The sequence below is a fragment of the Varanus komodoensis genome, unplaced genomic scaffold, assembly GCF_004798865.1.
Source record: "Varanus komodoensis strain SLA01 unplaced genomic scaffold, ASM479886v1 scaffold1, whole genome shotgun sequence".
Taxonomy (NCBI): Eukaryota; Metazoa; Chordata; class Lepidosauria; order Squamata; family Varanidae; genus Varanus; species Varanus komodoensis.
Window position 1 is genome coordinate 24,788,606 of NW_025335268.1, and position 20,305 is coordinate 24,808,910.

General features: G+C 38.9%; 1 protein-coding gene across 8 annotated transcripts in view; it reads right to left on the reverse strand.

Moving 5' to 3' along the window:
- RYR2 (ryanodine receptor 2) overlaps positions 1-20,305 on the reverse strand; it is a 373,600-nt gene that overhangs the window by 317,517 nt on the left and 35,778 nt on the right. For 7 of the 8 annotated variants that reach the window (XM_044419847.1, XM_044419795.1, XM_044419838.1 and 4 more), the window contains exon 2: positions 2,696-2,767. The exons of the other annotated variant lie outside the window; for it this stretch is intronic. In XM_044419847.1, the coding sequence (XP_044275782.1) occupies positions 2,696-2,767 (72 nt within the window). The remainder of the gene's footprint in view (positions 1-2,695; positions 2,768-20,305) is intronic. 8 annotated transcript variants of the gene reach the window in all.

The following is a 20,305-nucleotide window of genomic DNA, read 5'->3' on the forward strand; positions in this document are numbered from 1 at the left end:
AGTTTTACATAATGTCTGAAAAGGATGGAGAAAGGGCAGCACAGATTATTTAAGATTCTAAGAACTCCAGTCTGACTATATTAAGTGGTTGAGATAAATAATTTAAGGCCCTGCTCGTAATGATTTTGAGTTTGTTTAAAGTTGGTTTAAAATTGGTAGTTCCCTCTTCCCCAACATCCCATGCTTTACAGCTGACTAAATCACAGCTGTATCATGACAACAGGAATAAAATAGGATTTGCTTCTGTTGCCCAGATCCTAATTTTCGTGGGAATAAGCACAGTTTTGCCATAGAAAAGAATGCTGTATTTTAAAGATAAAAGCAATACAATAAGCATCTGTTATCATACACATGCCTTTCTGATACTACAGTTTTGGCACTGGTGCACTCCATTTTTCAAATAGCCCAAAGTGCCTGATCCTTTGTATATTCAAAAAAATCCAGGAAATTTGCCCGAAATTTGGGCTCTGACATTGTGCAACTAACACATCCTCCATGGGAGCAATTTTGAGGGCTAGAAGCAGCAGCAGCTTCTCAAATTCCCCAAGTGGGCACAGAATCCACAATTCTATTCTGGGTGGTCATTTGAGGAGGCCATGTTCTACAGAGCCCTGGATTTTGGCCCCAACATTCACCTGCACCGCAGACCATGTTTAAACTCTCTCTACAATGCTACAGTTTAAACTGTTCCCATGCATCCTGCCGCACTTTATTGACTGTCAGCAGAAAAAGGCTGCTATCTCAAATTGACAGAAGAGACTGTTAGATCCAGGTGGCGCATGGGTTGCTAAGACATCCAAAGAACGGAATAACTTTTGCCTTCTCTCATCTGAGTGAGATGAACCACTGCAGCAAAGCCTGAGAGAATCTAACTTGAGAAACTAAGATAATTCAATTTAATAATTCATCTTAATAATTCCGAAGGAAAACCTATAAAAATGAGGAAATCTCTAGAAAACATGCATCACTTCTCATGCCACCACTTTCCACCAAGATGATGAGAATTTATATAAAATCAGAATTATTCACATATGGACAAAGTCTGTTACCAAGTGTTTTCTAATACAATGTGACATCAAGACAGAACATTTTAAATTAATAACTCAATTTAAAAAAAGATGCAGACTATTAATCAGCTAGTATCCAAATATCCAATATGCTTCTGAATGCATAAAAATAATTAGTATAGGTTGTTTGTGTAACATAATACAATCTTCATAAGTTTGTTTTATTTATTGTTCCATGCACACTCTTCAACAGCAAAAAATACAAATTATTTTTGCAGGCTTTCAAAAGGTAATTACAGCCCATATGATTTGGGGATAGGAGATAAATATTTTTCCCATGCAGAAATACCTGGACCCTGAGAACATCATAAGGAGGCCCAGCTTTGGACAGATGGCTAACGGTGAAATGGCCTTTTCAGTGGTGCAAGGCCAGTTGTGCAAAGTTTTCTCCAAGTAGGCTCACCTAGCACAAACCTTAATTTTGGAGAGTAACAAGTAAAAAGCTTTATTTTTTTCTGGCCCTTTAAGCTGTGGCTTCCCTGCACTGCTCAGTTTGGCCACAGCACATTGCTTTTGTGGTGGCTACTCTGTGGTCGTGATCTGCTTTCAGTCTTGCTTTTGCTCCTGCCTGCTCCTGTCTCTGCCACTGCCCACCTTGCCAGGTACCTGATCCTTATCTTCATCACTGGTTCTGCCACACTTTGTCCATACTGGATCCTTGCCTGAGGTTCTGTCATAGATTGCTGATGCCTGACCTCATCTATTCCTGGTTCCACCCTTGCCTCTAGACCTGCCAAGCCCTGCTGAGTTTCTGATCTCCATTTATTGCTAGCTCTGTCACCTTTGGCCTTTCTATGCCTTGCTGGATATCTGACACTCGCTTGTTCCTGGACTCACCTTTACCCCTGGCCCTACTGCATCAGTGCAAAGATCTCCATCACCCTTTTCCTGATGTTCCAGCCACAGAAACTCACCATCTACATCCTGGACCTGACATGCTCGATTATTTTTACAGTTCCACCAGAGGTTATATATACTCAAAAGGAAGTCTCAAAGTATTCAGTAGGGCTTATTTCCAAACAAGTGCATAAAGTACTGCTGCATATATAATTTACAGTAAACTCTGGAAAGAAACAATTATTCCCTTGCTTAGTTGGGCACTACATACATGCAAGTGGTGTGGTCATAAAAGCCAACTGCGTCTCCTTTTCTCAAAACCACTGCAAAGATATGGTCCAGTGATTAATATATGGTTGTACAATACTCTGTGCAGGAAGTCTCTGGTAAGACCAGTAGCTGAGAAGCTATCACTTTCCCTATTGGTGACATTCCTTATTCCTATGAATTATCATATATCTTTATGAAATGGTTTTCTAAATGAAATATTATTACTATTAGGAAAGAATAAGCATCCTATCACCCTGGAGCTGGCTAATTTACTGGAATGACACTCTGTCATTCTAAAATCCATCTTATGTCATGCCAATTGATTACAATTTTATATTGCCAATCGCCAAAGACTTCTTTCATGTACATTTAATATGAAACGTCATGTATCTAAATAAGGGAAAGATTTGTATGCCCTGAAGAATGCCTTGTATAATGTCATGATAATTTATTTATTCCCGCCTATTCCAAAGATTGGGAACACATGAACGGTGTTCCATTTATGAAAAGGATACTCCCACCTTGGTCATTTTCACCCATTTTCCTTCCTCCTCGCATCCTCCAAAACCTGTTCCAAAGCATTGAGGGAGTCTCTAGAAAAAGCATATAAAGTGGTAAAGTCAGGAGTGGGAACTGAAAACTGACTTCCTGCCTGTAAATGGAAGGGCACAGTAGGATCCAACTTAAATAAAATTTGCATCACTGTCACTCTATGAAATTAAACTGTAATTTAAACATGAATTGGCAGAATCTGACTTCAGGTTTACACAAAAATAAATTTCTAAATATAGAACAGGACCACGCATATGAAAACTGAAATTACTATAATATCAGATAAATTTGAATCTGGGCTGTTAATTTTTGAAAAATATTTCCATCATTTGGAATAGCCTGTGCTGGATGGGGTTACACTCCCCTGAACCCCCCCCCCCGAAAACTCAAGGTCACAGTTTGGATGTACTCTTGGACTTGACACTGAACAGACGTGTGTTTGCACAGCTGAGGTCTGTGTGCCAATTTTGCCCATTCCTTAAGATGTCTGATCCGATCACAGTCACACATGCCTTACATCCCTGTAATGTCCTCCATGTTGGGCTACCTTCAGAACCAATTCAGAAAGTTTGGTTGGTCTGGAATGCTGCAACAAGACAGTTGACTGGGACTGATTAAAGGAAGTGCATTAATACCTTGTCACAACAGTTTCACCAAGTACTGGACTATTTCTAGGCAGAATTCAAAGTGCCAGTTATGGCACATAAAGCCCTATGTGGCTTGGGATCAAGCTACCGGAAAGAACATTTTGTGTAATATAACCCTTCCTGGTTTTTCAGATATTCTGGAGAAGACTTCCTTTTGAGACTGTCACAATCAGAGGTACCTCTGGTGGGGGCACTGGGACTTCCCAGTGGTTACTCCTGGGTTACAGAACTCCCTTCCCAAAGGACACTAGGTTTGACCCTTCCCTGCAGTCCTCAGCACTTGCAAAGAAGTGAATGACAGCTGCTAAGAAGTGGGTGAATTTGACAAGCAGCTGAAATTGAAAGTGCTTGAAACAAAATGTTTAATAAGAACATTGACATTTTGTTCCAAGTGCTTCAAGCAGGTTTCAACCGTCTTGTCAATTTCTTTCTGCTTTCTTTCCTAGAGACTGGCAGTTGCTCCTATAATACTTGCAAATGGTTTTTTTCCCCCAAAATTGGTAATTCATATGGGGCACTTTCTGGTGTCCTTTCTCCATGATGCTCAGAAGAAGGAAATAATCCTGAGGCTAAGAAATGATGGGGAAGAACAGCAACTGAAGTAAAACCAGTAGTAATTGCTCCATACACCAGGGTGGGAGGAGCAATTTCTCCCTTTTGCTAACTTCCTTCAGATTCATGGAACTGTTTGGCAGGGGTATCATAGTCAAGGCTTCATAACCAGAGCATGACACTGCCAAGGGGAGATTTTGACTACCCCAATTTGCCTCCATGTTACTAGTCTGCTTAAGATACGTTCCATACCTCCTTCCCTGTTACTACTGTGCCACAACATCTGTGTATGTTTAGCAATCCTGCTCACTGCTCTGTTACTCATGCTGAAACAGAATGTGCTTTGGAAGTGGGAGTGCTCACTTCCGTGTAACATGAAGCATCTTTCCTTAAAAAAAAAAAAATGTTCTCAAGCAAGGAAGCCGCAAAGAGAAGAATAAAATTGACAAATTCTTTAACAAGTACAAAACATGGGTTCTCCCAAACTAAATGAAGTCACATGTGGAGAAGACCAAACTAGAAGAATTTTTATACCTGGAATACATAGTAAAGTCCACCAATAAAAATAAATTTAAAAACAAAATTGTGCAAGTGAAAAGTTCCATGAGGGGAACCATGCCATTTCCAATTGAAAGACTCCATACAAAAACTCATTTGTGCAAATTGCCATTTGTTAAAAATGAAAAGCATATTGGATCAATTTGCTACAGATCAAGTTAACAACAGCAGGAAGAAATGGAATAAAATCCTCCAGGACTGAATCAATAAAATCCACAAAAAAAAAATTCATCCCCCTAAGAGAATGTGCTTCCCTAGTTGTCAGCAATGCATTCCACTAGCAGCAAGGACCATACTATATTGTATGCAGGTGCCCTTGACTGCAGAAAAGAAAAATCTACTTTCCCTCTCTTGTTTAATGCAGACTGAAATTCTCAAATTTAAAAAATACCCAGGGCACTAGATTGCACAAAAAAAGTCTTATAGGCTTAGGCTTAGAGTTAGCCTTCATTATTTCTGTGCTTATTTATCCACACACACTTTTATTCTGCTCTTCCTTCATAGAGCTTATGACAATACACAGTTATATACAGTTTGTGTTGCATCCAAATTTAGTTTTACTCAGAACAGACACATTGCAATGAGTGGAACTAACATGAGATAGAACCCTGAGGATTTAGATATCACCATTTTACACATTTTTCAATCATAATAAAAACAAAACAATGAATGCAGTAACAGACAGCATTAAAATCAATAAAATAAACAAGTATCTATTAACCCCCAAAAAGTATCCAAGTGGGCTGAATTAAAACTTCATTGAACAACATCCAGTAGGAGCTCTGTCTTGTCAGCTCAAGTTACTGCAATGGAGTGTTTTCCTGGGCTACTTGTGAAGCAGTTCCTAAGGTAAGGTACCTGGAAAGGGTTTCAGGCAGAATGGGTCTGAGACCAGGCTATTTTGTATAATGTACAAAGTGTATAAAAAACACTTTAACCATAGTTTTCCCTTACCAAAATTCCACCTGATGAGCTCTGTGTACAAACCACAGAATCATAAAAATGAAATCCAATTCCACTGCACCCTATAATCTGAGCTGTGGTCTCCCTATATGGGGTTTGTATAGTGGTGATAGTGTATTGTGATTGGTTATTGAGTTTTAACATTTTGCATGGTTTGGTATGGTCAGATGAACTGAGTGGATGCTGATGCAGCAGGTGATGGTGGTGGTCGTGAACTTCTAAGTCTCCACACACACATAGTCCCTCTGAACTAAATGGAAGGGAAATCCTTTGTGGTGGAGCTGGCATGAAGTTCCACCTCTGACAAGGCAACAGTCAGGAAGAGTGCAGGATATATAGCATACGTGCCCCCTTCCTTGTGCTGCTCACAACTTCTGGTATATCTGTGGTGATCTGCCAGCGTATCTGTAATGACAACAATGTGTATGGTATTCCAGTGACATACTAGGAAGTCTTCAAATTCCTATGGTTCTTTAGCTGTTAAAACCTCAGTATAGGATTAAATCCCATATTTCTTTTAAAATAGTTTTCCCTCATTTAAGTTTTTCCTCCTTATACCCAGTGTGGTGGGCACCATTAATATATGGCCCAACCGCATTCACAGAAACAAGGCAATATTCTAAACAAATATGGTAGTCGTTAGGAGGATGTGAAATACACTGCTGAAAGACAATACAAGATAGACATTTTATACCATTCCCATCACAATTTTCCAGAAATGGAAATTCAGTTGATACCTCACTGTAGATCTATGCAAACAGAAAGCTTGTTTCACTGATCATAAAGCTCAGAGAAACACTGAAAGTATTATGAGAAACAGTACTAAACAGCACTTGGGACTCACAATGGAATCTATGCATATAAACTCAAACCTGGAACTAAGAGCCATGATCAACAGGCTATCTGTTGTGTATGCACAGGACTGCAACTTTACCCATTTTCTGTCCATATGATTTTGTATTGTTCATACCTTTCACACATTCACACAGAACTGTGGTAGCATGAATTAATGTAGAAAATACTGTAAAAACCTTCATCTTGAACAGGTAAAAACACTGAATTTTTTCATTTTTTTAATGTTACTGACTCCTCTGCTCTTTTAATCACATCTACAGTGCTGTAGCCTAATACTCTCTTCCATATTCATGTATTTCCTTCTCTCACCCTTTCCACCCCTCCTCCCCCAATTTAATCTGGAGATTATGAAACTAACTTAAAAGCAAAGCTCTGGACATCATAATCCTTTTTCTGAACAAAACTGTAAAAGAAAAGCATCTTAAATTTAATGTTTTTCAGAGGTGTCATAGCATAAACATAATGTAGCCAGCTGTTATTCTATTATAGCATAGAATAAAAATATAAGTATACAGAGCTTTGATAAATATTATTCCTAAAACAGGTCAACTTTCACTTTAACACTAACAAAGATTTTCTGCCAATCATATTTGTACAAAAGGATGCATTAGGGCTGCTACTTTACATTCTTTTCAATGCCAGATAAAAACCTTTTTATTTTCCCAGGATTTTAACAGAGTATATAAAAACAAAGTTAAAAAGTTAAACTATTTTATTCTGTACCACTACTATGCTTCTATGCAGAATCAAAGCAACTGTAACTGCAAATATGGTTTTGTTCCTTTAAATTAATGTGTGTATCTTTTTAACTTTGCTTAATTTTAACTTTTGTTTACCACCCAGACAGCCTCAGCTGGGCAGTATAAAAATGAAAGAAATAAATAGCAGTGTATCAAGATTTTCAGCTCTATATTGATTTTGAAAATAGCTCTCATGACCTCCAAACCAAAATAAGAGTTTACACTGAAAAATAGGGCTGGGGAACCAGGAAAGTATAAGGTCAGGCGGTGCTCCAGTGGTTTCATTAAGTAACTACTACTACTACTTGTTGTTGTTGTTGTTGTTGTTGTTACAAGCATTTATACCCCATCCTTCCAACAAGTGCCCAGGACGGCTTACACAATATAAAATTACAATAATACAATAATAAAACTGCAATTATTAAAACAATATAAAACAACATATGATAAACTAAGAGAAAAGGGAGGAGAAGAAGAGAAAATGCAACTGAGGGGAAAGGAGGAGAAAAATCTTAAAACATCTAAAACCCTTGATTATTAAAATGATGGTTAAATAAAAAGGTCTTTACCTGGTGCCGTAAGGAGTTTAATGTCGGCGCCAGGTGGATCTCTCTAGGGAGCACATTCCATAGACTGGGTGCCACTGCGAAAAAGGCCCTCCTCCAGGTAGACCCCCTCCATACTTCCTTCAAAGAGGGTTCCGGAGCAAGGCTTCCCCAGCCGATCTTAAGGGGCATGAGGGCATATATGGAAGGAGACAATCCTTCAGGTATTCTTGACCTGAGCCTAAACTTATAGAAAAGGGTAACGGAGAATCACTACAGCTTATGAAAAGATGTGAATATCTTTATCGTACTGAAAAAACTTGTTTGCTTCTACAACAAAATCTATTCACTAGTTGGGCAGTATTTTTAAAAGGATAATCAATGCTCTTGCCCATGGTCGTTCGTAATATCATTTTCATAGATCATGACTTCCAGGCATTTATCAAATGGCAAAAAATCTTGAACCAGCTTCAACTAACTTATACCAAAACCAAAAGGAGGCTGAGAAGGATGCATAAATAGATTGGGGATGGCTGACAGTATCATTCACATTGGTATAATGACAATTTACAAAAGCTCTTCACATTTGAAACAAAAAAGAATTTAGGATTAAAAGAATTCAAATGTGGGGGTAAAGGAGTACTGAGAGATTAAGCTATCCAGCCCAAGGCTTTGGGTGTTTAGCTCTTAAAAGTCTGAGCTTGAACTCCTCTGTTTTCAACGTGTTTTTGAAAAGAGCATCTTTTTCTTGACAAGCTCCTCTCCAAAATAGTTATTTGGCAAACACAAATAGTTCACTCTATGCTGGTAACAGCTGTACTAATTCGACTGGTGCAGATTGAGGATAATTTTGTTTCAGTTATCATAAGAAATGATCAAGAGTTCTTCATAGTTAAGAAGGAAGCTGAAACTTTAAAAAATTGAATCTAAGAGAAAACAAAATGCATAGATTTGTCTACACTTATTCCTAATTACCACAAAGACCCAGCATATAACATGGGCTGGGGGAAGAGAAGGGGTGCCCACACTAAAATGCATTATACCTATGCAATCAAGATCAAGAATCTGAGTCTGGGAAACAGTTCTTTTATCCACGTTTATCATCATGTGCCCACATCTCTCAATAGTGTAGTGTTCAAGGGGCACTGCAGCAGTAGAGTTTAGTTTCCTTGAAACAAGACAGCACAGGAAACATATGGTGCCTTTTGCTTACATATTTGTAAGTACATGAATTTACATAGTACAATTGAAGAAAACCAGAAACTCCTTATAGCAGATCACAGATTCCCGGAAGAACTTGTATACTACATGAACTGAAGACAAACTTTTAGCTCTCAGTCCTTTCAAGACCTCAATCTGTACCATGTGTTACTAAGTAAAACCACAGCAATAGACCTGTTCATAGTAGACAAACAGCCAAACTTGGATAGTTTTCAAGCATGAAGTATTAAAGTCTGGATTGTCATATGAGAACAAGATTCCTGAGTTTTACAGCACAAGCCCATGGAAAAAATCATAAGCTTCTATCCTCAGGGTCTTACGGGCATCCAATGCAAAGTGGGAGAAGCAATGGAAGCAATATTTGCATCCCCATCCTCCCATCCTGTATTTTCACCAGATAGGTTTTTGTGCCCTTCCAGCTGGGGCATGTTGGAGGGAAGGGGTCGGGAGGAAGCTAAAGATGCATCAAGATAGATTGTATTTTGGCTTCTCTTATTCCTCTCCAGCCTTTTCCCTGCCTCCAATATCACTTTCTTCCTAAGAGAGCAGGGGACACAGTTCCTTCCTCACCAGCTGTGAGGGGACAGAGCTCTGATTCCAAATTCTGCAGTCAGAGCACTGTTTCTGATGTTGAAGCTGGAAATTTGAACAAATCTCTGGCCCCCCAGATGATGTATAGGGGCCACAGGTTGCTCCCTTAAGAAAAAAATATTTTAATTACATGAAGAAGCAACAAGACATGAAATGCAGGCACTTTAGCTTCAGGATGTATTTTACTCTGTGAGAGACAAAGTTAATTTAAGAGATTTTATTTTTTTTTAATAATATACTTGCTAAAAGCTGTTTTACTAAAACTATTGTTCTAGTATGTTTCATTATTTTGTGACAATATTTAAGTCAATGAATGTGCCAAAATATTCTAAGAATAAAGGAAAAGAAAATAAAACTTAAAAATATTTTGGGCAAAATCACAATCTCTAACAAACCTGAAGCAGAAAGCCAAGTTATCTCACATAATTAAAAGACCAAACTAATTGACCCATGATTTGTTTTCCAGAAATAGCAGCAGATACTTTACCTACAGCCATTTTAATCAATACCAGCATAAGAAACTTGGGTTTGATGCTTTGCTTGTTCATATAGAGGAAAAAGTCCAAAAACTGCCAGCATCCTGCAACCAGCATGAATAGCTGGGGCATGCCGGAAGTTGTAAAATTATTTTCTTTTTTCCTAAGCTGTATAAACATGCATAGGAATGAATCCTTACTGACTTCAGCTTGGATTCCAAGCTGCTCCTTCTGACAGGGGCACCCTGTGAGCCAAGTTCTGCTGATACTTCTCTGGCAGAAGGAAAAAGACAACTCAAGTCACCCTTCTTCCAATGCCCTTAGTTATTCTAAAAACTACTCTGAAGAAACAGGAAACCCACTGAAACACTGTGGGAGACTTGCCTTCCCCACAGCTGTCAAAGTGGTCATCTTCAGAATTGTTCAAGACTTTCATATGAGAACGGAAGTAGCCCTTTCAACTGCAGGGAACACTGAGGACTCAAGTCTTCCTTTTTAAAAACACTGCTAAATAGGAACGCTGTTGATCAGCTTAATCGTTCTGACAAAGCACAGAAGACAAGTCTTCAAATATTACTTCTAACAGTACTATGTAATGTTAAGATAAAAAGAAAGACATAAAGTCACTTACCATCAGAGGATTCTCCAAGGTACAAACTAACTTCAAAGCAAATATCCTCTGATTCTTAAACAGATTATTCTAAGTTCTACCTCTGAGGATCATTTGAGGATTCAGCAGTTAGCTCTCACCTTTCTTTTGATACAAGTTATGTTACTTGACTTCTTCACTGTTCAATGCAATGCCAAAGGACTATTCTCCACGTGAGTCAGAATACTTGAAGATCAGCATGCTAGCTCACATGTATTTTCTTGCACAACCCTTTAAATGTAGTCTTCCTCAGTAAAAGCTATTCCAACAACAATATAGATCTCATATTTTAACCACACATGCCAACAGGCTAATCAAAAAAGGGTTATTTATTAATTGAAAAGAAATGTGAAAGCCAAAATTTTTAGAAATTATTTTTCAAGGGTATTGTCTATTTAAAGACATACTAAAGATCATCCAATCACTACGTATGGGTGTGAAAGCTAGACCGTGAAGAAAGGTAAGAGGAAAAAATTGATGTGTTCAAAACAAGGTGCTAGAGGAGAGCTTTGTGAATGCCCAGGAACAGAAAGATGAACAAGTGTGTTCTAGATCAATCAGCCAGAACTGTCCCTGGAAGGTAAAATGATGAAACTGAAAACATCATAGTGTATTATGAGAAGACATGACTCACTGGAGAAGACACTCATGCTAGGGAAAGCTGAAGACAAAAGAAGAGGAAGACGAATTATGGGATGGCTCAATTCCACAAAGGAAACCTCGAGCCTTGAGTTTACAAGAGCCAAACAGGGATGGCTAAGACAGGACATTTTGGAGGATATTCATTCATAGGGTTGACATAATTAGGTGAAGATTTGACAGCACATAACATATCTGTGATGCGTAAGAAAAAATGTGTATGTAAACATGCACACATAACACACGCACAATATCAGTCATCCAAAATGTATGTTTATTTTCAGTTCTCTGAGGTAACTATTCACTATTTCCTTCCTCACATCCTCTAGCTCCTTTTTGTTGTCTCAATTCACACATAACAAAAAATATTTCCTGCTATGTAAACAAGTCACAACTAACCTCGAATCCATGTTTTCACCTCTTCTTTTAAATACCAGAGATGCTCAGAAGCTTCTGCCTCTAATATATAATAAACCAACTTTATTTATTATTTATTTATTTAGAAAATTTCTAGGCCGCCCCATTCACCGAAGCCTCGGGGTGGCTTACAAATAAATAAATTAAAATACATAAATAACAATATAAAATACACATAACCGTATAAAATAAGTCGCCCTGGCCAAAAAACTTAAAAATAAAAATAACATTAACAATGAAAATGACGCTTGAATAAAAAGGTCTTCGCCTGGCGCCGAAAAACAAATAACGACAGCGCCAGGCGGACTTCTCTGGGGAGCGCATTCCATAGATTGGGCACCACCACAGAGAAAGCCCTCCTCCGAGTACCTTTCCTCCTAATTTCCTTCACGGAGGGTTCCCGGAGAAGGGCCTCTCCCGCTGATCTCAGAGGGAAGGCGGGCATATAACTTCTCTCTTATATCCAAACTCAGGGAACATTAAACAATGTTAGGTTAAACAAGCCAGGATAAACTGTATGCTGACTTTTTTCACTAAATAGAGCTTAAATAGGCCACAGTTCATCTAGTACAAACACAATGGCAGGCTGGGGACTTTCTACAAAATCTGAAGATGTTTCTCTTCCTCAAGCATGCAGCAGACAAAGTGAGGCTTTGAAACCCAAGGTTTTCATCTACACAGAACTTTTCTACATGAGGAACTTGTTTTGTGCTCACCATTCTTGAGGCAATGACTTGACCCTCTGATTTCACTTGTTTGTGAACAGCTATTCCTGTGTGGATTTTTGTTTTTACAGCAGGGGAAATGGGGGATTATGCCTAATGGTTGAAAGGAGTACAATCCTCTTTTCTGAATTTATGACATTTTGCTATACCACACTATCACCTAGAGGTTCTATAACAAAAAGGCAGAAAAAGAAACTCTCCTTGCTTTGTGCTCAGGTCTCAATTATGTGACAAAAGCAAAAATGACAACTATGTGTAGAAAGGTCCATAGTGGATGGATGCCTTGGTTTCGCATTACATCTGAACCAGGCTTGTGCATCATTTCTGAATCTGAGATCAAACTGTCATTTCTGATAAATCTGGTTCTGGGTCAACAGACCTTCAGAAAGCTTTGACCTTAATGTATTGTGAAATTAACATACAAGAAACAAACAAGAACTGCATTACATCAACACCAAAATACATAATTTCCAGAACTCACAAGGGAGTTCTTCCAAAGCAGAAACTTTATGATTTTTTCCAAGAAGCAGCAGCCTGTGCCAAAGAATAGAATCAATTAGAAAAACAGTAATTGATACAAGGCATCAAAAGGAAAGCCAAGCAATGCTACAAGCATTAACTTCTCCCAAAATGATGACTGAACAAATCAGTGCAAACAGTAACACTTGTGAATTCAAGAGGGATAAGAATACATGTGAAACTGAACATGAGCATTCTGGAGTGCAAGATGTAATCCTAAACAAACCTAAGCAGGACTAAGTCCCACTTAAGCCAATGGAATTTACTTCTGAGAAGAAATTTATAGGATTGCACTTTTAGATGACCATGGCCTCAAGACCATGGCTGCTGACTTGGATTCCAAACCCTGACAAATAAAAACCACAGCCCCTCACTGCCACCATATATTGCCCAACATCCTGTACTATCCCCTGTAATCCTTCCTTGTCATTGGCAGTCTTTTAGACACACTTCTATGTAAATATATTGCACAATCATATACAATTTTAAAAGTATCCAAGTTTATAACAACTACCAATACAAAGGTAGCAAGTGTATGGCAGAGAGTTTTCACAACATTCTGTCTATAGCAAGATGAAGGTCCCTCTGTTCTACCATTCCAAGCCATATTATATAAAGTAGTTTTCAAATTTGAAGTTCTCTGTTAAAACCCAAGGAATGATAAAGGAGGATTGACTACTAGATGCTGGTGGCAAGAACATTTGATATTAAAGATTCAAGGACATTGAACAACATTTTGTGGAGATCCGTAAGTGCTAAGTGTAAATCTATATTTTAAAAGCATTGTTTTTAGATTCTTTAGTATGCAATTTTTAAAACTTAAGTATAACAAATAAATCAGGTAAACTAAAAATTTATTCTTCTTCGTGGTAATCCCTGCTCAATCACAGTAATTCTGCTTGGAAGCCAAGTATGAGGGAAATACAACACTTTGATCGCAGCACAAATGGACTCCAAGAGCCAACTAAACAGCTGTTTCTTAACAGAATTGCTTCCAGCAACTCCTACAGAATTCCAGAGAAAAATATGGTCCCAGAAATTGCTACTCCTGCATTAAATTCTGATTGTATGAGTGGTAACTCTGAGTAGTAACAAGTAGAATAGGTGGTATCCCATTATCCCTGTCCCCACATCTATTTCAAGTACAGAAAAGAGGAGAGGGTACATTTGCATGCTATGACAAAGGACCCAAGTGATACGTCACAATGAGTTGGCTGTTGTGTGATCAACCATGGCGTACCCAACAGATGATCAGGCACACTATGGTTGTTCGCCTACTCCTTCCTCTGCAGTCCTCCTGTCGGTATTCCATGGGCCTGGCAGCAAGAATGACTTGTCTTCCAGCCCTTTTTTGGATTTGCCACATCTTTTTTCTTAACTATTTTTTGTCAGAGGTCATAAAAGCGAGTTTGTCACTTGGGTTCCAGAACTTCCATTCTCACAGCCACAGACAGCCCTTTCAGCCTCCTCCTTCTGAAGAAAAGTGCATCCGTTCTTTTTCCCTGGATTCTCTTTAAAGGGGATTTTGACAAGGCAATGGGCTGGCTGACTTGTTTTGATTGGGACATATACTACCGTGTGTCCCACTCAGATACCACCCACTGCCCTATAAAAAGGGAAGTAATTTTAAATTGGGATCCAGGTAGCTGTCAAATACAGTGGAACCTCAGCTCACGAACGCCTTAGTTCACAAACAAATTGGGTCATGAACAAAAATTTCTGAAAATGTTTGACTTGGGTCACGAACACCACTTTGAGCGGAAACCAAGATCACAGCCATCTCCCCCCTCACCAGAGTGGGGAGATGACTGTGATCGCAGTTGCTTTCGTGCAGGGAAGGCATGCATGATCAGAGGCACGCTGCTGCAGGAAAGACGGGAGCAGCAAAGCAGAGCCACGGGGGAGATGGCTGAGATTCCGCCTGTCTTTCCTGCAGGAGTGCACCTCTGATCAGGCACGCCTTCCCTGCACGAACAGAACTACGATCACAGCCATCTCCCCACCTCCAGCACACCGTTTGCGCCCATCTCTCCCTCCCCCAGTGCACCCACGATCACGCCCATCTCTCCTCCCCACTCTCCAGCACGCCGGGGTGATGGGCACGTGCAGGGATGACAGGCGTGTTCAGGGATGAAAGGTGCCATCTTGGTCGTGCTGTGGCGGGGGGGGGGAGATAGCCATGTTTGGGGTTGTACTTGGGGTGGGGGGGGGGAGATGTCTGCGATCTTTGTTGTTGTCACTTTGCTTCACATTTTTCTGATTTAAAAAATGCCTACAGAACGGATTAACCTTATTTACATTGAACCTTATGGGGAAATTTAACTTGGCTCACAACCAATTTGGGTCATGACCAGAGTCCTGGAACAGATTAAGTTCATGAACCAAGGTTCCACTCTACTTCTTTTCCTCAGGAAAAGGAGGCAGAAGGCACTTGGGTGCTTTCTCAAGCAGTTAGAAAGGCTGAAAAATATGCATCATTCTGAGGACTACCAAACAAGCAGAGCAAAGCAGAATCTCATTGCAAAATGTATCTGAATCTCACCGCCAACCCCACTTCTCAAGGAAAGATAACTTGTGCCTGTGCTTTGGCTTGAAAACTTGCAAACACCATGCTGCAAATGTTACACGTGAGTTCAATTCTGAGCTGTACCTGTTGACTTTATACTATGGCTTAGTTCAAGACCTTGCTTTCCATTAATAGCAGAGTTCATGGCATGCACAAAAGGAAGGAAATTAATGAACATGACATTTCCATTGGTGGAGCAAGAAAGGTCTTTTTTCAATGTCTCTTGAAAATCTGTTCTGGAAGGTTGGGGGTCCTCTGTAGCAGCATGGAAGTTGGCATTAGATACTGCAGTGTGAAGGAGAATGCAGGAAAAGATGACTATAATCCCACTTCCCACTGGCTAGAGTACCCAAACAGTACTCCAACAGGGAGTGCTCTTGAGCTAACTGGTAGCTGGTATGAGCTAACTCTAGATCCAACCCTATGAAGTCTAATCTATAAACCTCTTAAATTATGGGAGACCTTAACTGCTCTCTCCCAGGCAAGATGTAGCATGTGTGTCTTTAAAGGAAAGCATTCAAACAATATTGTTGTAGTACAACATAAATAAGTGCATGTTAAAGTCAATCCTTACCTTGCCTATCATTCAAAGAAGGAAATGTCATAATTTTTGCAAGTTTGTAAACCACTGACAAACCAGATAGAATTAAATATTAATCCATAATCTTCACCTGCCACAATTAGGGATAGAAGAAAATTTCATTCAGATTGCATTTTAATCTATCCCAAAGTGTTTGGCGAGAGGGGTGATTTGCAAGGTCCATGCAATGTTCTTTTTCTTGCCTGAAATTAGCATGGTCTACATGTGCAACATGAAGAAGCTGTTTGACCTGCTGGAAGAAAAAATGAGAGTACAAAGCAGCAAATGCTATCCTTAAGGGAACAAGAAAAGGTGACAAATTCTTAGATGGAAGAGCAAAGTGACATACAGGAACTAGAACAGCAGCAGCAAACTGAAGCAGAAGAGGAAAAAATGAGGCAAGAAGAAATGAAGTAGAAGAATCTTCCTGAAAAAGAGTGACAGGAACAGAAGACACTCTGCACCAGTGGAAACAGTAGAACTAGGGAACCACTTTCAGCCAGCTGAGGATAGGACTGGAAGGCAGCTTACCAAGGAAGAGCTACAGTCCATCCTGTGCAATAGGAAATAAGAAATCAGTCAGACCAAGGCAATAATACCAAGACGTACACTATAAGAAAAGAAGAGTGGTAGGTGTGAGAGATTCCCTACTGCATGTGATGCAAATCTGTGTGTGTTGCAAAGAGCAGTGGACTCACCAGGAAAGCCGTCTCCCCAGAGGATGAATTAGAGATGCAACTGAAGGCTTTCCAGTGCTCATGACACCTACTGACATAGGCCTTCTTCTTCATTGATATGGAACAACTGATACTGCCAAGCAGAGTTTTGAAGCTTCAGAAAGGCAACATAAGAACTTTGGGACCCAGATACTATTCTCATCCACCCTTCCAGTACTTACAATAGGAACAGTAAGAGAAATACTGGCTATGATGGTGGTGCAAAAGTCAAACGTCATTTGAGGCTGCATTAATAGAGTTATCACTTCAATCTGTCAGGGATATTTTTACTTGGAGTCTTGCACAGAGCAATGGTTGGATCCAATGGCCTTGTTGTCCCCTTCCAACTCTACTATTCTATGATATTGACTGGTGGAGATCTTGCTAGGGCTGCTATAGGAGGGACTATCATTGTTGTGCTGTTGACTTCCAACTCCAATCTCTCGCATGCTCGCTCTCGCACGCGCGCTCTCTCTCTCGCTTTTGATATTGCTGCTTGAAGAAGTAGAGGATACCAACCACTTGCGCTAGTGTACTCTAATGCATAAGTGTCTATTTTAACTAAAGCACAGGTTATGACTGCCCAAGTCTTACAGTAAGAAAATTAATTAGTAGCAAGTTGAACTTCAGGTGTATTAATATGCAACAGTCCCATTTTGTGATTTAGGAAAGCTATAATGCAAGTGAGCAATAAACTTAGAAAATATATCTTTCAGTTTACCCCAACCTAATGCCCTCCATAGGAGCCAATGTAGGGCCTGGGTATCTGAAGGAGCGTCTCCTTCCTTATACACCTGCCCATCCCCTAAGATCTGTGTCTGAAGTTCTTCTTTGGGATCACTCTTAGAGGAGATCAGAAGAGTAGCTACCCAGAGAGCCTTTTCTGCAGTGGTGCCCCAGCTCTGGAACCTGCTCTCCAGAGAGGTGCACCTGGCACCAACCCTTTACTCATTTTGGTGCCAGGCCAACACCTTTTTATTTTTATTTATTTTATTTTATTTTAAGAATTAATTCTGGTTTTCATATTGGTTTTATTAAACATTTATATTCTATTTTGTAAGCAGCCACTCCTGTTTTGCATCTCTGTCCTGAGACTTTTGTATAGGATGGAATAAAAATGGTTCAAATAAATAAATAAAATAACATCACATCCAATAGCATATTACATGTCCATTTAATATGCTTCTTCACTGGAAAATTTGACAGCCATCTTAATTAAAATTTGCCTTTCAGCAAGGTGCATGTGATTTTTTGCTGGGTAACAAAACAAGCTCCAGACTAAAATATCCAACAAATTATTTTAAATACTAACATAAATACTTAAACAAAAGTGCTGTTAATTAATGGCCTTCTCTGACTCTAAATCTTTTCCTGTCCCTTTCAAAACTTTCATCAAGAGCAATGTCAACTGTTTAATTTCAACTAAGTGTTCAACTTTTTAGAAAACATGTGTGCCAATATATTTAAATTAAACAATACTGAAAGAATGTAGCTTGCCTTTTCCCAGAAATCTGCAACCTTTCTTTCACAGATATATTTAAGAGATCTTCAACACAGACTATTTATTTGTTACCTTTTGTGTTGCTTCAGGGTTCTTTATCATTAATCATTCTGACTTCTAACACTTCACTATCATAGAAGGTTCAGTTAACAAGTATGATAACATTATACAGCGAACACAGATAAACTAAAGCATCTCTGCCATTTGACAGTCTGGAAGATGTCCAGAAGAGCTCTTGTATATTTTTAACATTGTGTTTATATAATAATGGTTGGTCTAAGATGGCACAGCTAGTATGTTACCTCCAGGGATCTTTCCAGAATATTGCTTCATACAAAAATAAATACATGGTTATTATTGAGTTGTTGATTGAGAGCCAGAAGTCTTTTCCCTGCCTAGTGGGATTGCATTGGAAAGTTACATTTCCCAGCACAACTACAATATTTTGTTCCACATCCTGTTATTCCTAATCCATTACATAATGCAGTATTTCATATGGAGAACCATGCAATTACTCACTTCCCAAAATAGGCTTTTGCGAATGGGGCAGCATATAAATGTTCCAAACAAATAAACAAACAAACAAATAGTATATACTGCAAAAATGAGAGCTGTATACAAAATTTCAAGAGCTTTGTTTAGTCACACCTTTCATGAAGTTCTTAAATGTCCTGTACTGTTCAACCATTAGTAACATTCTCATTCCCTTCCCTTTATACACCTTTCCTTCCCTATATTACAAATCAATATCTCTTCAATTTTATTTAGTTTTTCAGACTTTTAAACACTTTCCCATTTCTGTAAGTCACATAAACCCCCTTTTCCATTCTTCCTTTCAAATGGTAGCTCATTAAGAAACCCTTTTACCATTTGTGTCACTATCCACCGGAAGATTCCTGCAGATCACTCCAAGACAGATGTGCATACAGTTAAGTAAGGCATAAATGTCTTCTGACCACTTCGTTTTAGTAAATTATTTTGACTGACATTAGGAATAATGCAGTCATTGTTCCCAAATGTCCTTCTACCATCACCAGTGAAATTGCACACACTCCTCTGAAAGGAGCATCCACCCAGTTTCTCCACATTTGCTAATGCCTCCTTTTCCTATGTGAATTGTGTTGTTTTAGCTAGATAAGGTCTGACACTCAAGAGAATGAGTTTTCTGTTAGTACCTAAGTTTGCTGTTGTAAAAGGAACTGAAATTATCAGATACAGCAGGGGTTAGGGAAGGGGGCAAGTTGCCCCCTCAAAGCTAAGAGAGACAGAAGCTAAAGTCTTCATGAGACAAAGAAGAAAACAGTAGAAAAAAGTCAAGAATTAGCACCTGAAAACAAACGGCAAAGAGTAAAACATTTGATAGAGCAAGCAGCAGTTCCTATTGACTGAAGAAGCATCTGTTCCTAGAAAAACCACAGATTTGTGCTGTGTCTCAGGCTGAGGGAAGGGGTTGATTCTTAGGGATCTGAGATTTTTGAAGAAGCTCCTCCAGAAGTTTCAGGAATCAGAGAAATAAAAGGTATTATATCAGAATTACATGAACTTTGTTACAATGTAGAAGCAGAAGCGATCAGACAGTAAAGCTTTAAGCTTTGCCTGTATGCTTGTAACCTAAACTCTTAAAATAAGTGAAGTTATTTCTTTTCTGGTAAAATGTCACTGTTAGTAGTAAGGTTTGCTTATACAAAAAATGTTGAGTTACTTAGAAAATTACAGAGTGCTTGTGTTATGCATCTGATATGCTTTATGACATGTATAAATTTCTAGCAGACTGTGAAATAAGTAGTGTTTAGATGCTCTCTTGCATGGTGTCACAAACAAGTGTGTTTCTGTAGCGCCATTCTAATAAAATCATTCTTTTCTTTAACTTTCAGCACACCTGTTTGTTTACCGAGATTCTGACAGAGCTTGAGGGATGGAAAAATAAAACTGCAACATGGTCTCTACGGTATACGCATTAACTGCTTGTTGAAACTGTACTTATTACACTGCAAGCATTTGTTTATTCTGGCATCATTGTTAGATATGATGCTTTCGTTTTCTTATCTGAATTCTGTCCTTACATGTTCCTTTATTTTATGAATGTGTTAATCTCACCATACTGTTTAGATCTGATTAC